The sequence below is a fragment of the Bos mutus genome, chromosome 17 (assembly GCF_027580195.1).
Source record: "Bos mutus isolate GX-2022 chromosome 17, NWIPB_WYAK_1.1, whole genome shotgun sequence".
In the NCBI taxonomy this organism is placed as follows: domain Eukaryota; kingdom Metazoa; phylum Chordata; class Mammalia; order Artiodactyla; family Bovidae; genus Bos; species Bos mutus.
The window spans coordinates 16,367,434-16,384,128 of record NC_091633.1 but is presented as its reverse complement, the minus strand read 5'-3'; the positions used below and the strand labels follow the sequence as shown (position 1 = coordinate 16,384,128).

Sequence of the window (16,695 nt, the reverse complement as noted above, 5' to 3'; positions counted from 1 at the left end):
TTGCATGGCATCTACAGTCCTGGTTTGCAAGGCTCAAGTGACACCGAGGTGCTGGTATTCTGGCTCACACGTTTCCCACACTGTATCATGTCCTGATGATGATGGTCATGACAGGTAAACTGTAACACACACTGCCTGTCAGGCACTGGGTTCTGAGCATTTTCCTTAAATGGACTCATTTACTCCTCACAACAACCCACAAAGTGGATTCTCTTATTATTCCCATTTTATAGATGCAGAAGCTGAGGTCAGAGATTTAAACCACTTGCCTGACTGCAGCCTAGAATGGTTACCTCCATCCTTCTCACAGGAAACCTCCTCTTACCACCACACTCTCTTTCCTGCACCTGGGGTCCCACCATGCCCTGAGCTTTTGTCTGCCACTGTGGTGCCAAGACCTGTCCCATGTCTCCCGTGTCCTGCTGCGCTGTAAGCTCTCGAGACTGGGAGGAATGTCTGCCTAATCTCTGTCCTTGGGCCCCACACAGGGCCTGCCACCTGTTAGGGCCTCTCTAAGGGATGCTGAACAAACAGACGTAAGTTACTCCAGGGGTTCCCTGTTTAAACGCAGCCTTAACTAACCATGGGTTTTGGCAAGAACAACCACCTTTATCTCAGGGATGCCTCATGTTTCTTGCTTCTCCCTCTCCTGACTCTTGTTTTTCTGGCTTTCAGAACCTTCTCTTATGTCCTGCTTGTGATTTCTGAGACTTGGTGCTGGGCAAGGTAGCCACTTTGCTGCCCTCATGCAGGCAGTCCATACTTCGGTGATTTTTTCTTTTTTTGATGACTGTCCCAGAACTCCTGGGGTCTGGGCCCAGGCCCTCCTTAGTGACTGTCTAGACTGCAGCCCTTCAGACAAGTGATGCTCATGTCTCTGAGAACAGGTGCTCTGTCTATGCTTAGGATGAACATATGCTCGACACAGATGACCAGTGACTGCCTCTTGACTTGACTAACAAGCTTAATGATCAGGAAGTTCTTCCCTGAGCTAACTTACAGCTCTGCTGCTTCCTTGTGGAGCATTCCCCAGACCCTCGTGATGGTGCCTGAAATGCCCTCTTTCGCACTGACCTTGGATGAAGAGGCATTTGGTTGGCCAGCAAAGCTGAGCACCTCCCTCTGTGCCTGCTTCCTCTTTTCCCTCCCCTGCAGCTCACTGACTTTCATCCCCTTGCCTTTGATTCTCACTTTAGAAGCTTCTTGGTGGGAGATAAAATATTAGTTGATTGGAAAACACACGCACTAACATTTGCAAGGGTATAAAGTAGGTGGGTTGTAACCAAATTTACTTTTAATTTGACTGGGAACTGAACTCTACAGGCAGTGCTGGCTGATTTGAATTTCTACTACTGGCTATAAACCGAGGACCAGCTGGGGACCGAGGCTGGAGGTAGGCGCTCCCCCAGTATCTGCATGCTCTAAACCCAGGGACCACGGCTGGAACTCACATGTATGTGCACGCATGTGCACGCACATGATCAAGCCCCCTTACTCACTCATGCACACACAGCACACTTGTGTACTGGTAACCCCCCCCACACACACACCCTCCCTAGGAGTAATGCACACAGATAAGTAAGCAGTGCACACACCAAGGGCATGGAACTAACACACTGTAACAAACAGAGCACCGATATGCACAGTTTAAGTTCATGCCCACATAAGCAAGGGCACACGTGATGCGTTCTTGTGAACACAGTCATATATCACACACACATACACACTAGGCACCCACATTGCACACAAATGTTTGCACAATAGAAAAATATACAGATATTTACAAAGTGCACACTATGCATATATGTACCACGTACAAATGTTACACAATGCACATACAGGCACACAGAATTCACACACAATGGGCACAGACATGTACACCATTCACTTTCATGCACACAGAGACACACATGCACACACACATAACAAACACCACCTTACACACCCATGCACGCCAAACCCACAGCTGCAGGTCTACACACAGTTCTGTTATTTGGTCTTCCCCTTCCTTTCCCTTCTCACCCACCAGCCCCCTCTCCCATTCCTTTTTTCTTTGGCAATTCTAACCCTCTGGCCGTTCAGAGCTCAGTCCCCCACCTCCCCAAATTGACAGTACATTGCAGGTGGAATGTACATACTGCTTTTTGTGCCTCTTCTCTTCCTTTCTTTTGCTTTTTGGGCTGGAGGAGCTGAATGAGAAATGGCCAATCAATTGAAAGATGCAAAATTCCAGCGAATGATAAAAATAAAGTAGTTAAAATGCTTAACACATGCTGGTCACTAGATCCAGGCAGTTTGGGAATGGACATGGATCGTTTCTAAAACCAGAGCAACCAGCCCACACATAAAGACTGAGGACAGGGAATAAAGGATGCTGAGATCAGTTTTGGTAGCTTAATGGTAACAGCAGTAGTAAAGGTAATCATATTTGCCATGTTTTGAGGCTTTATTATGGGGAAGCACTCACTAATACTTTTGTCAACAATCTCATTTCATTCTCCTTACAACCTATGACTTCCCTGGTGGCTCAGATGGTAAAGAATCTGCCTGAAATGCGAGAGACCCGGGTTTGAGCCCTGAGTAGGGAATATTCCCTGGAGAAGGGAATGGTAACCCACTCCAGTACTCTGGCCTGGAGAATTTCATGGACAGAGGAGTCTGGTGGGTTACAGTCCATGGGGTCGCAAGAGTTGGACATGACTAAGCAACTAACATGTATAGACAACCTATGGCATGTACCTAATAAGTATTCATTTTACAGAAAGTGGAAACTGAACCTCAGATTGGCTGAGACACTTGACCAGGATCATACAGGTGAGCTGGAATGTGGCACCAGATCAATGGTCCCTAGCGTCTACCCTCTTGACTACTGTTTTAGTATTTCCTAAAAGAAAAGACTGGAAAATCCAGGGAGATATTCTAAAGCCTCCTAAAGTTTGGCAGATTCTGAAATGTTCTGCTCATGAATATTCAAGTTTTTTTTTTTTTTTTTTTTAATTCAGAGTACCGGGTTGTGGGCAGAATGGACAATGATGACTCAGGGTCTCCGCATCATCAAATAGAGGCCCCAAAGGCAAATGCTATTTGATAATTCAAGCCAGACTGGCTTCAGGGGGTCACCAGGAACCCATCATTGGCCTAAGTCCTGGGAAGGGGAAATTTGATTTCATCCAACTGAAATCGCATCTTGACATGAGATGTGGGATATATCTCTGTGTCTGGGACTTAGCCTGGGCAGTGGAGATCCCAGGTCCTCACTGAAAGACCAAGTTAACCTCCTGGCTCTGCTGCTGAGTTGCTGTGTGACATCGGGCAGGTTACCTGTCCTCTCAAAGACCCAGTTTCCTTGCCCTTGAAATGGGGTCATTGCTTAAGCTGTTGGGCTAAGTGAATAGACTACCTTGGTAATCAGTGTCTACTTGTTAACTGAATGAATGAAAGGGTTTTGCACTCTGTCAGCGGCTGCACTTGTGCTGCTGTTATTTAGGAAGCCACTGCAGGCTGTCCTGATCCTCTGTCAGACAGACTTGGGTTGTAGTTTTGACTCTGCCTCCTCTGACTGTGTGTCTGTGGACATGTTGGCCACATCTCCTGAGTCTTAGTTTCTTATCTGTAAAATGGAAATAATAAAGATATCCTCTACACAGGGTTGTGATGGGGCTGTATAGAGATTAAATACCCATGCATGTGGACAAGGCTTAGCATAGGATCTAATTTATAGTGAGTACCCCACAGGCTATAGCTTTATTTGTGCTCACCCTGTGTTTCCAATACTAGGTCTCTATCCCTTAGCTAGGATCTGGGAAGGCTTTGGTGGGGTGATGCTTCTCTACATTCCCAACCCAAGATTTCCTTTTTCCTTTTGGCCATGCTGCACATCTTAGTTCCCTGACTCTCAATGAGCTCATGTTGAACTCAGGTATTGAACTCACACTGCCTGCATTGTGGGGGCTTCCCAGATGGTGCAGTGGTGAAGAATCCACTTTCCAATGTAAGAGATGCAGGTTCGATCCCTGGGTCAGGAAGATCCACTGGAGGAGAAAATGGCAACTCACTCCAGTATTCCCGCCTGGGAAATCCCATGGACAGAGGAGCCTGGTGGGCTACAGTCCATGGGGTCACAAAAGAGTCAGACACAACTGAGCACACACGCACACACTCTTGAATTAGAATGTGGAGTCTTAACTGCCAGACCACCAAGGGGAGTTCCCAACCCAGATTTCAACCAGTGGTCAAACAGGCCCTGGGAAGGGTGGTAAGACTTGCCAGGGAGAAGGATCCATAGGAACTGGCCTAGCAGCAACCATGTGGCCTAGTGGAAATTAAAAGTTGGCTTGGAACTTTCAGGGAAACTAGATCATGGCCTTCATTTTGGAGGAAACTGAGGCCCAGGAAGATGAAGGGGGAGTGAACACAGAGGTGGAGGCTGAGAGCTGGACCCTAGATGCTACCTGAACGTGGTTAGGAAAGCAGAAAGCTGAGCAAGCAACCAGAGGCAACAAGATGCTTACCTGTGCCTTCTCTTCTTGGAGAATGACCTGATTGAGGGGGAAAAAAAGGGAAGAGAGAGGGAGAGGAAGGAAGGGAGAGAGACAGGGAGGGAGGGAAGATGAAGAAGAGGAGAGAAGAAAGGAACAGAGGGTGTAGGGGAAGAAAATAAATGTGAGTCTGAGTTTCTTTTCCTGGGATGGTTGTATCAGCACATTTATAACTTTTTTTTTTTTTTTTTCTGGGCTGTTCCCTCACCAGGGATCAAACCCATGCCCCCTGCAGTGAAAGCACCGTCATAACCATTGGACTCCTGGGGGATTCCCTATCAGTGCATTTGTGGTCAGGCTACAAGGGGACCAGGACATCTGGTGAATTCTCCTCCTCTTTTAGATTTGAAGATCATGTGAGAAACCTTGGCTTGCATTTTGAATTATCAGTGTTTCAATCCTCACCCAAATTTGTCAGTAAGCCTGTTCTGGAAAAGGCTGCATGAGGAGGCCAGGACAAAGAGTCCCTCTGCCTCTTCCCTTCCCCCAAGCCTCACTTTGGTTCTTTCTCTCCCTAGTTGTGGATTCACCATCATCAACATCTTCAAGGGACAACCAGCTTCCACACGTGGAACTCCTACTGGGGTCCCGGCTCTGTACTAAGCATTGCTCACACACAATCTCATTCAGTCTTCCCCCCAAACCTGTAAAGTACTGCTGATAGCCATTTGACAAAGACAGAGGAATTAAGTTGCCCAGGACCACACATCTTCACTTGTGTAACGCCAACTCATTCTCAGATGTCACCTCCTGTAGCATTTTCCAGTCCCCTCAGGTTGGTTTGGTCCCCTCTCTGTTCCCACAAGCCTGGAGTGAGCTGCCGAGCTGAGCCTCACTATGTACAGACTTCTTCATAATATGACTACCACTGTGCCCACTAGAATGTGAGCAACTTGAGGGCAGGGACTGGGTTCCGGTCACTGTTTTGTTCCTGGGGCCAGAATCTCCTCAATCATGATACATAACAGGTATTCAATAAAGAGGTGTGAAAAAGGGATTTTTTTAAACCCTGAAACCTTAGTTAATTGGAGGAGAAGAAAAAGTTAAATACATCCTCTACTTCTAGCTTCCAATTCCAAAAAGTTAACCATCATTAACCAAACATTTCAAGAACTTGGAGAAAATGGACTAAGATTAGAGTGATGCTCAGTAGACGAGGGTTTCCGAAGAATCAGATCATATTTCCCACTCCTAATTTCCCATTTTATGGTCTTCCTTCCCTCTAAACTTCTGACAAGCCCTGGGCCAACTGTAGCCCCCAAAAGAAAGTCTGTTTCTAATCCTCTGGCCAAGTCTGTTTCCTATGAGAAGCCCTTGAGTGAGACGCCACTTGGTTCCCAAGATCCATATAGAAAAATGCTCCCTCTTCCTATCCCACCCCTAAACTGCGACAAATCGCTCAGCACAGGAAGGTGACAAGCTGGCAGTCTGTGGTCACGGGCAGGCTCTCACCTCAACAAAGGACTCCACACTGGGAATTTCAAACACCAGGTTAACAAGGGCTTCCCTTTGGCTCAGTTGGTAAAGAATCCACCTGTAATGCAGTAGACCTGGGTTTGATCCCTGGGTTGGGAAGATCCCCTGGAGGAGGGAACAGCTAGCTACCCACTCCAGTACTCTGGCCTGGAGAATTCCATGGACTGTATAGTCCATGGGGTTGCAAAGAGTCAGACACCACTGAGCGACTTTCACTTTCACACCTGTACTGAGCACAAACTCAGACAGCATCAGTGGGCATGCTTGGACAGGTGGTGGACATAATCTGTGAGACCAAACTGAGTAGAGACCATTCTGGCAACAAGGGCTGAAAGCTGACCACACCCTGGGTTGGGAAAAGCCACGTGGGGGTGAGATGTGGCAGGGCGGGGAACCCAAATGACCTCTTACCTTTTGTTCTGTTGTGATTGTTTAATTGCACAAGTAATCCACCACAGTGTAGAAAAATTGGAAGATACAGATAAGCAAAAATAAAATATAAACCACTCTTTCCCTGTCATCCACAGCCAACCACAGCAAATAGCTTATGAAGATAAACCCTCTGCCCTCCAGGGGTCAAACGAGCTTTGTAAATGTGTGTAGATGGGGGAGGCAGGTTAGGTGGGGACAGTGCAGCACCCTGGCTATGTCTAAATGCACAGCAAGTCCTCAGTTCCAGCGGATGGCTGCCTGTGGAAAGATCGGTCCAATGAGGAGAGCTTCTGATTTTACAGAAGTGCTGGAAAACTTTTTGTATTGCAAAATATTGGCTTGGCCCATGAACCACAGATTTGAGACCTCTCATATACAGTGTTCCTGTCTTTTATTTTTCCCCACAAACGTGTGTGTGTGTGTGTGTGTGTGTGTACATGAACGTGTGTATAGTGAGCACCTTTGGGAATGTGTGTGTGCATGCTCAGTCACTCAGTCGTATCCGACTCTTTTGAGATCCCATGGGCTGTAGCCCACCACACTCCTCTGTTCATAGGATTTTCCAGGCAAGAATACTGGAGTGGGTTGCCAATCCCTTCTCCAGGGAATCTTCCCAACCCAGGAATCAAACCTGAGTCTTCTGTGGCTCCTGCATTGGCAGGTGGATTCTTTACCACTGAGCCACCTGGGAAGCCCTTGGGAATGTGCGTTCAGTTACTAATGCCTCTTAAGTATAGTCCACAAGTAGTTGTCTACAGGTATGTCCAAAACATGGACAATCCTGAAGCGATGTTTCACATGATCCCATTCTCTAGGACACAGCTGGATCTATCAGAAAGGCCTCTCCATGGGAATTTAGAATAACAAGAGAGATTCAGTATCTTCTTGTGATCGGGCCTACGACAGGAAGAGACGGGAACAGGGTACAGGGTCTGTGCGCCCCCGTGTGCACCCTGGAATTGGGCTTGGGTTGCGTCAGCTTTGGTTCCAGCGCTTCACTGAGACCTGGCTGGTCTCCTTAGAAAAAATCCCCCACAGGCCCGAGTTGGTGTTAGTAGGTCTCTGGTCTTTGCAACAGGAGTCTCAAGTTATACAACTTACAAACACAAGACCATACACAGATGAGTATTTTTCATTAATGAAATGATAAGCCTCCAAGTGACCTTTCAGTGCCATCCACTGTCGCTCCCACCTCAACCCCACCCGAGGCATCCCTGTGTGCAGAAGAGGAAGGACAGTACCTGTGTCGCTTATGTTTCTTGGAACTTTTCTTCTTCTTCTTCTTGACAGGTGATGGGCTATAAGATGGGGACCTGCCGTGGAGAGAAGACATGCTTGAGACGGAGGCTTTGAGGTCCAGGATCGGTCCTTTCTCCAGTTCCCAGACACAGCCTCAGCTCTTCCAGGAACACATATCAAGGATGATACTTTGTCTTAAATGTTATTGCATGTTTTATATGTATTATATGTATTATTCCATTTAATCCTTCTACATACTTCTTAGGTAGGTACAATTGCTACCTTCCTTTTTCAGACAAAGCAAGTGAGATTCAGAGAGGTGAAGTGACTTGCCTAAAGACAGTTGCCTAAATACAGCGAAGAAGTGAGTGAGCTGAGATTCAAATTGAAGCCTCTCTGATCCCAGGGTTTTGTTCTTAATCACTACATCACCCCATAGCTGCCCTCCTGGTGGGACCACAATATTTATTTTTGTCTGCTGTCCTTCCCCAAGCTGTGTATGCTTTAAAGGCCTCTCCTCTGCCCCACCCTGTTGTCTCCCTGGTCAGACCAAACTTCTGCAGGACATCTTGCCAGGATGTTCTCAGCAAGGGTCCTTGCCAAAAGGGGTTACCCAGGAAACAGAGATGCCCTAGAATCATGACTATGATTCCAGGCTGAGGTTCAGGTGACTTGACTCTCCCATTAATTCACAAGTCACCTACCTCAGGCATGTCACTGCTCGCTCTAAATTTCCTATTCTCCCACTGATGAAATACCAAGGTTGAAACGTATCTGGAGTTGCAAACTCAATGCCAACAGAGACCTCTCGGACAGCTTAAATGGATGCGCGGGTTAGGGGGTAGATGGTAGGGAGTGGTGGGGCCTGCGGTAAGCCAGGGAGCACCTGACCTAGGGGGATGGCTTCTTTTCAGATTAGCTGAAGGTCTCAGGTAGGAATGCAGGCCTGGGCTTCTAAAGCACTTGCCTTTTCAATAGTAGCTGTCAGAGAACATATTTTCATATGAAATCTCCTGGTTTTAAAACAATGGCCATTAATTTAAAAGACAAAAAACAATTTGCAGGTCAAATAAAACATGTCTGCAGGTGGAGATGTAGGGTTGAAAAACAATCTGACTTAGGGAATCAGAGCACCTGTCCCCCAACACACTGAATGAATGAAGGGATGAGCGACTGAAGCCTAATCCCTGTGGCTTCCTTCTTTTTTTGGCTTCCTTCTTTGACATGTTCTCCTGCCCATTCCTAAAATCAGGAAGCTCAGGCCACTTACCCCAATTCTACCCCACCATAGAATGGCTGGAACTCAGGTCTTCATTCACATTACCCTCTGGGTCCTCTTTGGGCCTCACCACTTAGAACTAGGCTAAAGTAGGGGTAAAGGAAACAGAGCCCCTGAAAACATGGAGTTGGGGCCCAAGGCATCCAGATTCTGCTCTCTGCTGCCCCCTGGAGGCTTCTTCAAATACTGCCTCCGAGGTTTTTTAACTTGCCTCTCTAAGGAACAAGAACCAAAGAGCGTCTTGATGAAAGTGAAAGAGGAGAGTGGAAAAACTGGCTTAAAACTAAACATTCAAAAGACTAAGATCACGGCATCCGATCCCATCACTTCATGGCAAATAGATGGGGAAACAATGGAAACAGTGACAGACTTTATCTTCTTGGGCTCCAAAATCACTGCAGATGGTGACTGCAGCCATGAAATTAAAAGATGCTTGCTCCTTGGAAGAAAAGCTGTGACCAACATATTAAAAAGCAGAGACATTACTTTGCCGACAAAGGTCCATCTAGTCAAAACTGTCATTTTTGCAATAGTCATGTATGGATGTGAGAGTTGGACCATAAAGAAAGCTGAGTGCTGAAGAATCGATGCTTTTGAACTGTGGTGTTGGAGAAGACTCCTGAGAGTCCCATGGACTGCAAGGAGATCAAACCAGTCAATCCTAAAGGAAATCAGTCCTGAATATTCACTGGAAGGACTAATGCTCAAGCTGAAACTCCAATACTTTGGCCACCTGATATGAAGAACTGACTCATTGGAAAAGACCCTGATGCTGGGAAAGATTGAAGGCAGGAGGAGAAGGGGATGACAGAGGATGAGATGGTTGGATGGCATCAACAACTCGATGGACGTGAGTTTGAGCAAGCTCCGGGAGTTGATGATGGACAGGGAAGCCTGGCGTGCTGCAGTCCATAGGGTTGCAAAGAGTCAGACACAACTGAGCGACTGAACTGAGGTCATATAAGAAACAACTCTCTGACCACCCCTTGGGGTCTGGAACACTGAACCTGCTTTTATTGTAGGGATTTACAGCCTAGAAGAAAGCCTGAAAACAATTTTAAATGCAAAAAAAGTAAAAGTATTGTGTATAGAAAAAAATTCATATGGTACAAAAGAGTCAATAGCTGGAAAACAATATAAAGTCAATTATCCTTGGCATTTTTGTAGTGGCAGAAGCAATTGAGGAGCCTAGAATCAAGTGTCTGTAGGTTCTGTCACCTCCTCTCTGAGCCTTTATTTTCTCATTCTAAAATGGGGGTAATAACTATGAAAGAAAGAAGTCATGATGACTAGAGTCAATACTGTGCATTTGAAAGTTGCTAAAAGATTAGATCTTAAGATTTCTCATCACAAGAAAAACAACTAGAACTATGTGAGATAAAAGTGCCTGGCATGGCACTTACATGAAGTGAGTTCTCCAAAAATACATAAAGAAGTAAATACTAATGGTCACGGTCATGCTTCATATTAACTATCATTTACTATGTGCCAGACGCTGTGACAGCTGCTTCCACGTCAACTTTCTTGTCTAATACTCACAAACCCCAAGAAGTAGGTATTTCTACCATTTTATAGAAATGGAAACAGGCTCAGAGAGGTGAAGTGACTTGCCCAAGGTCACACAGCAAGTTAAGAGGCAAAGGGGGGATCTGAATCCCAGAGGAGTCACTGCCTAACTCAAGAACCCTTTTGTCCCTTCCTCCATCTTCAGGGTTTCGTGGCCCCTTGCAGCCCTCACCTCCTTCTCTTCTTCCGCGTAGCTTTCTTCTTTTTTTTCTTCCCCCTGGAGGAAGGTAGTGGCGTCAAGTCTTTGCTGTGGGAGGCACTGAGGAGAACATAGAACAAGGCGTTAGAGGACCCAGGGTTCCCTGAGCCGCCAACTGGTGCTGTTGTAGCTGAGAGATGATCCAGGTCCTGGGAGGGTGAAGGACCCACAGTGAATACCTAATCACCACCTCATGGCTGATTTGGTTGCACTTCAGGTTAAATGCCTCAAATAAGGAGCCAATGCTGACCTAATGAGACAGATGCTCTACGTTACCCAAACACCAATTGATTATTTAAAACAGAGCTATAGAGGTTAACTGCTCCTTAATAGATTTATTATTGAATTTGCAAATGGCTCACCGTGGTAAATAAATCAGTTTTTAAATAATTAATTGGCAGTTCAGCATCCTCCCTCCCCAGTACATCGTGTCTGTAGTTCCTGCTGGAAATTAAATGTGAGGCAAAAGGTAGGTTAAGTAGCAGCTGATTATTAAAAGTATATTTGCCAAGGTCTAATGTAACGAGATACATATCTCATATCGCTTCACAGAACCTCAAAAACCTCCACTCCTCAGGAATAATTATTTCCTGTTCAATTAAATTCAAATGCTCAGGCTGCAGTTAAATGAAGTCAAGTTATCTCCTTTTATAATTGGGGCAGGCTCCAGGGATTTTTTTTTAAAGCAGTATCCATCCCACGGCAAAAAGATATGGTTCTGGATGAAAAACTGCTTGGGAATTGAAACAGGCCAACCCCGCTGAACCTCACTGGGAAAAGAGAATATTAATAAGAATATTATTGTCATTATTAGTAATAACACAGCTACTGTATATTCACTTACTATGCACCAAATGTTTTATATACTTTGATACTAACAAAAGCACTTTGAAGGTGTTATGGTTTTTACTGTCTCATTCTACAGGCAAAGAAAATCAGGCTCAGAAAGCTGAACTGCCTTGCTCAAGGCTGCACAGTTAGGAAGTGTCTGAGGGGGATATGAATCGAGGCCTGTGTGATTACTGTCCTGAGAGCTTTCCCACAAAACCAGCTGCTTTCTCAAACTTGTTTGTGTGGCTGATCTTTTGGAAGTTACTTAACTCTTTATAAAACATCAAAAAATGCTGCCATAATTAATTCCATTCTAAGAATCTGGTATTTACAGTTAGTAGGGAAAAAATGATATAAGTAATTAGAATACATGTTAACGTCTCTGCATTGCCAGTCAACAAAAATTATACAGCTATATCTTCAAGAGACTCACTCTTAGCAGGTTAAAAATAAAAATCATAGGGGGTAAATATTTAACTACTTAGACACCTGTTCACTAGCCTCGGGAGTCTACGAATCTTCTGAAATGGTACACAGAATTAGGAGGGTGTTCTTAGTACTCATAGCTTTCAATTAATTCTCAAATGGGTTTTGATTTGATTTAAGGATCTCAAAGAGGAACTTGCAAGAGACAGAGGGGAAGAGTGGTCAGAGAAATAAACTTCGTTTTTTCAGCCTCAACTTGAACTTCCCATTAGATCAGAGAGGGGGATGGGGCAGAGTCTCACCTGCGTGCTCTGGTGGGACTGGGCTCCCTGCAGGCTTTGCCTCTGTCCCAGCTGTTGGTGCCCAAGACCTTGGAGGCCAAATGCTGGCTCAGCTTTTCCGAGGGTCCATCCTGAGCTGGGACCATGGGGCTGCTCTGGGGTTCTGTCCTATAGAAGAAGAAAGAAGGAGGCAAACGCATTAGGATATGACAGAGATTCTTAATGTTCATCAAGCATGAACAGATGTCTGATTTCCCTTGGAGTTAAGTTGGGGTCATAAATATCATCAGGGGTCAATGGTCTCCGAGGAGGGGGTGATATATATTGTTTCTAGTTTGAGGCAGTCAGATCTGTGTGCCATCTCCAGCTCTCTCTTTCCCTCTGTCACAGTGACTTTCGAGGCCACACCTTTCAAACAGTGAAGCTACTGGATGGGAAGAGAGATGCCTGGATCACATTAGACTTTGCATGACAGAAATAAGCCTTAGTTAGATTAAGCCACTGAGGTTTAGGGGCTTATTTGTTACTGCTTAGGCTTGGCAACCCACTCCAGTGTTCTTGCCTGGAGAACCCCAGGGACGGGGGAGCCTGGTGGGCTGCCGTCTATGCGGTCGCACAGAGTCGGACACGACTGAAGCGACTTAGCAGCAGCAGCAGGCTATCCTGACTTAATCACAGGGAAGGGCTGGGAATCAGCATTTTACTTCCTTCCTCAAGACTTATTCTGAGGCCAAAAGCAAGACAGGATTAGTTTAAACTCTCTTTTGCCATTTCTATCCCATTTTTCTGTCTTATCTGTGTGTGGCACAGAGATACCTTAATTCAAACACTATCTTCACCATTTAGTAACTATAGAATCCTGGATTAGTTGCTCAACCTCTCTGAATTATATATCTCAGTATATAGCTGAGTTTATATCTCAGCTATAAAATAGAGGATAATATCAGTCCATATATCATTGAGTTGTTGTGAAGATAAAATAAGATAATATAAACAAACAGGAAAGGCCTAAAATGTGTCATTTCCATTTTCCTTTACTTCTCTGTGAACCAAGCCTCCTATCTGCTGTCCTTAGCAGGTGGGAGCTCACCCATTTGGGATAGCAGTTCCAATGAAGGCTTGAAGCTCTCCCCTCTGCCTCTGAGATGAGGTCCAAACTGCATAGGAAGATGACCTGTGTCCCACCTCCTTCTCTGAGTCCCAGAGAAGGAAGAGAAATTGCCTACTCAGTCTCTGAAGGGGCTGTCACTCAAATCTCCTGGCTCCTAACCAGGAAGAGTCAGCAGTCTGAGAGCCACAGGTGGATCTAGCAACATCCAGCAAGCATGCTTGCTGCCCTCCCTGCCTGCCTGCCCTGCCTGCAGATCCCAGGTCAAGCATTGATCAAAGGTATTAGCATCTCTCCTGCATCGAGCTTCTGCAGCCATTGCATCAAGATTGGTTTTATGACTCAGGATAAATGCATCTGATAAGCCCCCCTGCTCCTTGGGGCTGCCAGGAGCGCAGGCCAAGCCTGGCAGTATTGAAGGGAGGGCAGCAAAACACATCCATCTCTGTCAGCTGCTTCTCAGTGCATCTTTAGAAGCGGAGCTAGGAGATGCTTCAAGCCCAGGAAAGATGGGGATTCTAGTGGGGTCTACCCAGCCCTTCTCACCGTCAATTCCATGCTTCCAGAACTCCACTTTTCCCCCATGATGAGGGTTCCATTTCTATGTCTTTGTTCCCTCTGGTCTATCTGTGTGGAATGCTGTCCTGGCTCTTTTCAAACTCAAAGCTTGCAATTCCTGCCCAGCCTCCAGCAAGGTTTGCCTCTTGCCATTCTTGTCCTAGCTGAGGCTAACCTAAAATTCATCAGCTCTGATTCCCTGGGTGCCTGCAGTGTCTCCGGGCCAGTTTTAAGTGTGGGGATGTAGTGAACAAGACACAGGTGTTCCCAGAGATCACAGAGTTTGGATTATACATGGAAAAGCAGGTAATAAATGCACAAGCAAGTAATAATATGGCTTATTCATCAGTAATAAATTATAGAGAGAATGAATCAGTGTAAAGGGCCTAGAAAAGTGAGAGGGGTGACTGTTATTTAATATCGGGTAATCATGGAGGGAGCTTCCCTGGTGGCTCATTGGTAAAGAGTCTGCTTGCCAAAGCAGGAGATGTGGGTTTAATCCCTGGTTTGGGAAGATCCCCTGGCATAGGAAATGGCAACCTGCTCTAGTGTTCTTGCCTGGGAAATCCCATGGACAGAGGAACCTGGCAGGCTACAGTCCAACGGGTCACAGAAGATTTGGACATTACTTAACAACTAAACAAAAAGAACAGCAAAATAATCATGGAGAGCCTTTCTTAGGAAGTAACAGGGTGGATACTTGAAGGACCAGGACTAACCTTGTAGTTTGTGTTGGCTTTAAAATGTGTTCACAAATTTTTGACATTCATACCATCAATTAGGGAGCCTAATTTCCCTCCCCTAGGATACTGGATGGGCTAGTGACTCAAGTTGAATGAACAGAATGAAGTAAAAGTGATGATGTGTGACTTTCAAGACTAAGTCATGAAGGTAACTTCTGCCTCTTCCTCTTGGATTGATCACTTTGAGGGAAGTTGGCCGCCATGTAGTGAGGACACTCAAGCAGCCCTTTGGAGACATCCATATGACAAAGAACCGAGACTTCCTGCCAACAGCCAGCACAACCAGCCATGTGAGTGAACCACCTCAGAAGTGAGTCCTCCAGCCCCGGCAAGCTATCAGATGAGACAGCAGACATGGCTAATGTTTGAGAGGTAGTGACCCAGTCACCCAGCCAAACTTCTAATTCAAGGAAACTGCAAAACTTAACTGTTAATTGTTGTTCTAAGTCACAAATATTTGGGGTATTTTGTTGCTCAGCAATATGTAACTTCTACACAAATACCTGTAAGCAGTATGTTCCAGGCAGAAGGAATATCAAGTTCAAAGACAGTCGGCATACTCAAGAAACAGCAAGCAGGGGTAAGAATGATAAGAGGAGAGATCAGAGATGAGGTCTTTATAGGTCATGGGAAAAACTTTGGGTCCCCTGTGGCCGAGATGGGTGATGTTCAGAAGGTTCACTCCCTGAGCTCAGGACACTCAAAGGAAGGAAGGGAAGGACAGAGAGAGGGAGACCATTGCAATAGACCTGGCCCAGAGCAGGGTGGCAGCAATGGCGGTGATGAGATGTGATTAGATTCTGCTATATTTTGAAAGCAGAACTAGCATCCTTGGCTGCTGGTTAAATGTGGGATAAACAATCAGCAACATTTGTTCAAGGAATAAATGAAAGGGCAAAGGCATTGACTAAAGAGAACATTCATCTGTTTCAAAAAATTATAAAGAGCTTTTTGAGATGCCTTGAGCTAATCCCTTCATGGTAACAGTTGGTGGAAACAACCCAGCCAATATCTCTGTCTACTCAGATGGCTCAATCAATGTCTTCTACTATTCCTCATATTTCCCTTAGAAAAATGATCAGTGTGCTTATCAATGGATGTGTATTGCCCAAGAGTCTTGAGTTGGACATACATACAAGAATGGAATTTGGGGAGCATTTCTGGAGCATTACAGGAAACCAAGACACAAATATGTGCCTGAGGCAACCTTGTCCTAGGCAGAAACTGAGGGTTGATGTGATGAGTTTGGCAGTGAATGACAACTAGTGCTGGCATCCGGCGGAAGGTATCAGTGACTTGTGCTAACAGAGGCAGGGGTTATCTCCAGTGTGGGCAAAGCTGGTGGATGCTATTGCCAGGCACTGGGGGACAAGGCTAAGGGCAGGGACAATGCCTCATCCCTCGCTGCCAGCAGCTTTGTTCAGAATTAGGGATGGGGAATCCCTGACAATGGTTTGATGAGTAGAGGTATAATGGAGTTGCTACAGTTTATAACTTGACACTCCTTGATGTGGTAGCATTTTTTTTCCCCCAATAGCATTGGTCTCCCATTCCATTCCATGGTACTTCACATGGGATTACAAAACAAAGAATAGAATTAATTCTATCAGGTTGACAGGGAGTGGTGAGGGAAAGAAGAAAGGATTCCTTCCTCATATAAAATTAAAGATTTTTTTCAGTGTGTTCTAACACTTTGCCTCTTAGCTTTTTTTAAACTGAAAGAGACTCAGAGAGCATGTAGACCAGGCTTTGCTAAACTTGGCACAGTTTCAGAGGCCCCCAAGGTTGAAAATACAGATTCCTAGGTCCCACCATAGCCATAATAAATCAGACTGTCCAAGGATGAAATGTGGGAACCTGTATCTTAAAGAAACACCCCAGGCAATTCTGCCTTCTACTCGGTCAGTAAATCCAAAGTGATAATTGGGATTAAAAAGCTCTGATTGATTTGGTCTCTCTCCTACTCTACAGCCCATTTTCTACCCCTCTACCTTTCCCTTACTCTGCTCCAGCCACATG

The 16,695-nt window shown here is 45.5% G+C and overlaps 1 protein-coding gene and 1 long non-coding RNA gene across 2 annotated transcripts in view; one reads left to right on the top strand and one right to left on the bottom strand.

Annotated features, from left to right (window-relative positions):
- SRRM4 (serine/arginine repetitive matrix 4) overlaps window positions 1–16,695 on the bottom strand; it is a 165,995-nt gene that overhangs the window by 26,807 nt on the left and 122,493 nt on the right. The window contains 5 exon segments of the mRNA XM_070385592.1: window positions 2,139–2,189; window positions 4,512–4,538; window positions 7,688–7,759; window positions 10,703–10,789; window positions 12,289–12,435. Of these exon segments, the coding sequence (XP_070241693.1) occupies window positions 2,139–2,189; window positions 4,512–4,538; window positions 7,688–7,759; window positions 10,703–10,789; window positions 12,289–12,435 (384 nt within the window).
- On the top strand, window positions 1,358–8,467 carry LOC138991437 (uncharacterized). The gene is made up of 3 exons (XR_011467382.1): window positions 1,358–1,393; window positions 2,762–2,814; window positions 7,737–8,467. It is a non-coding gene; the product is annotated as an uncharacterized lncRNA (long non-coding RNA).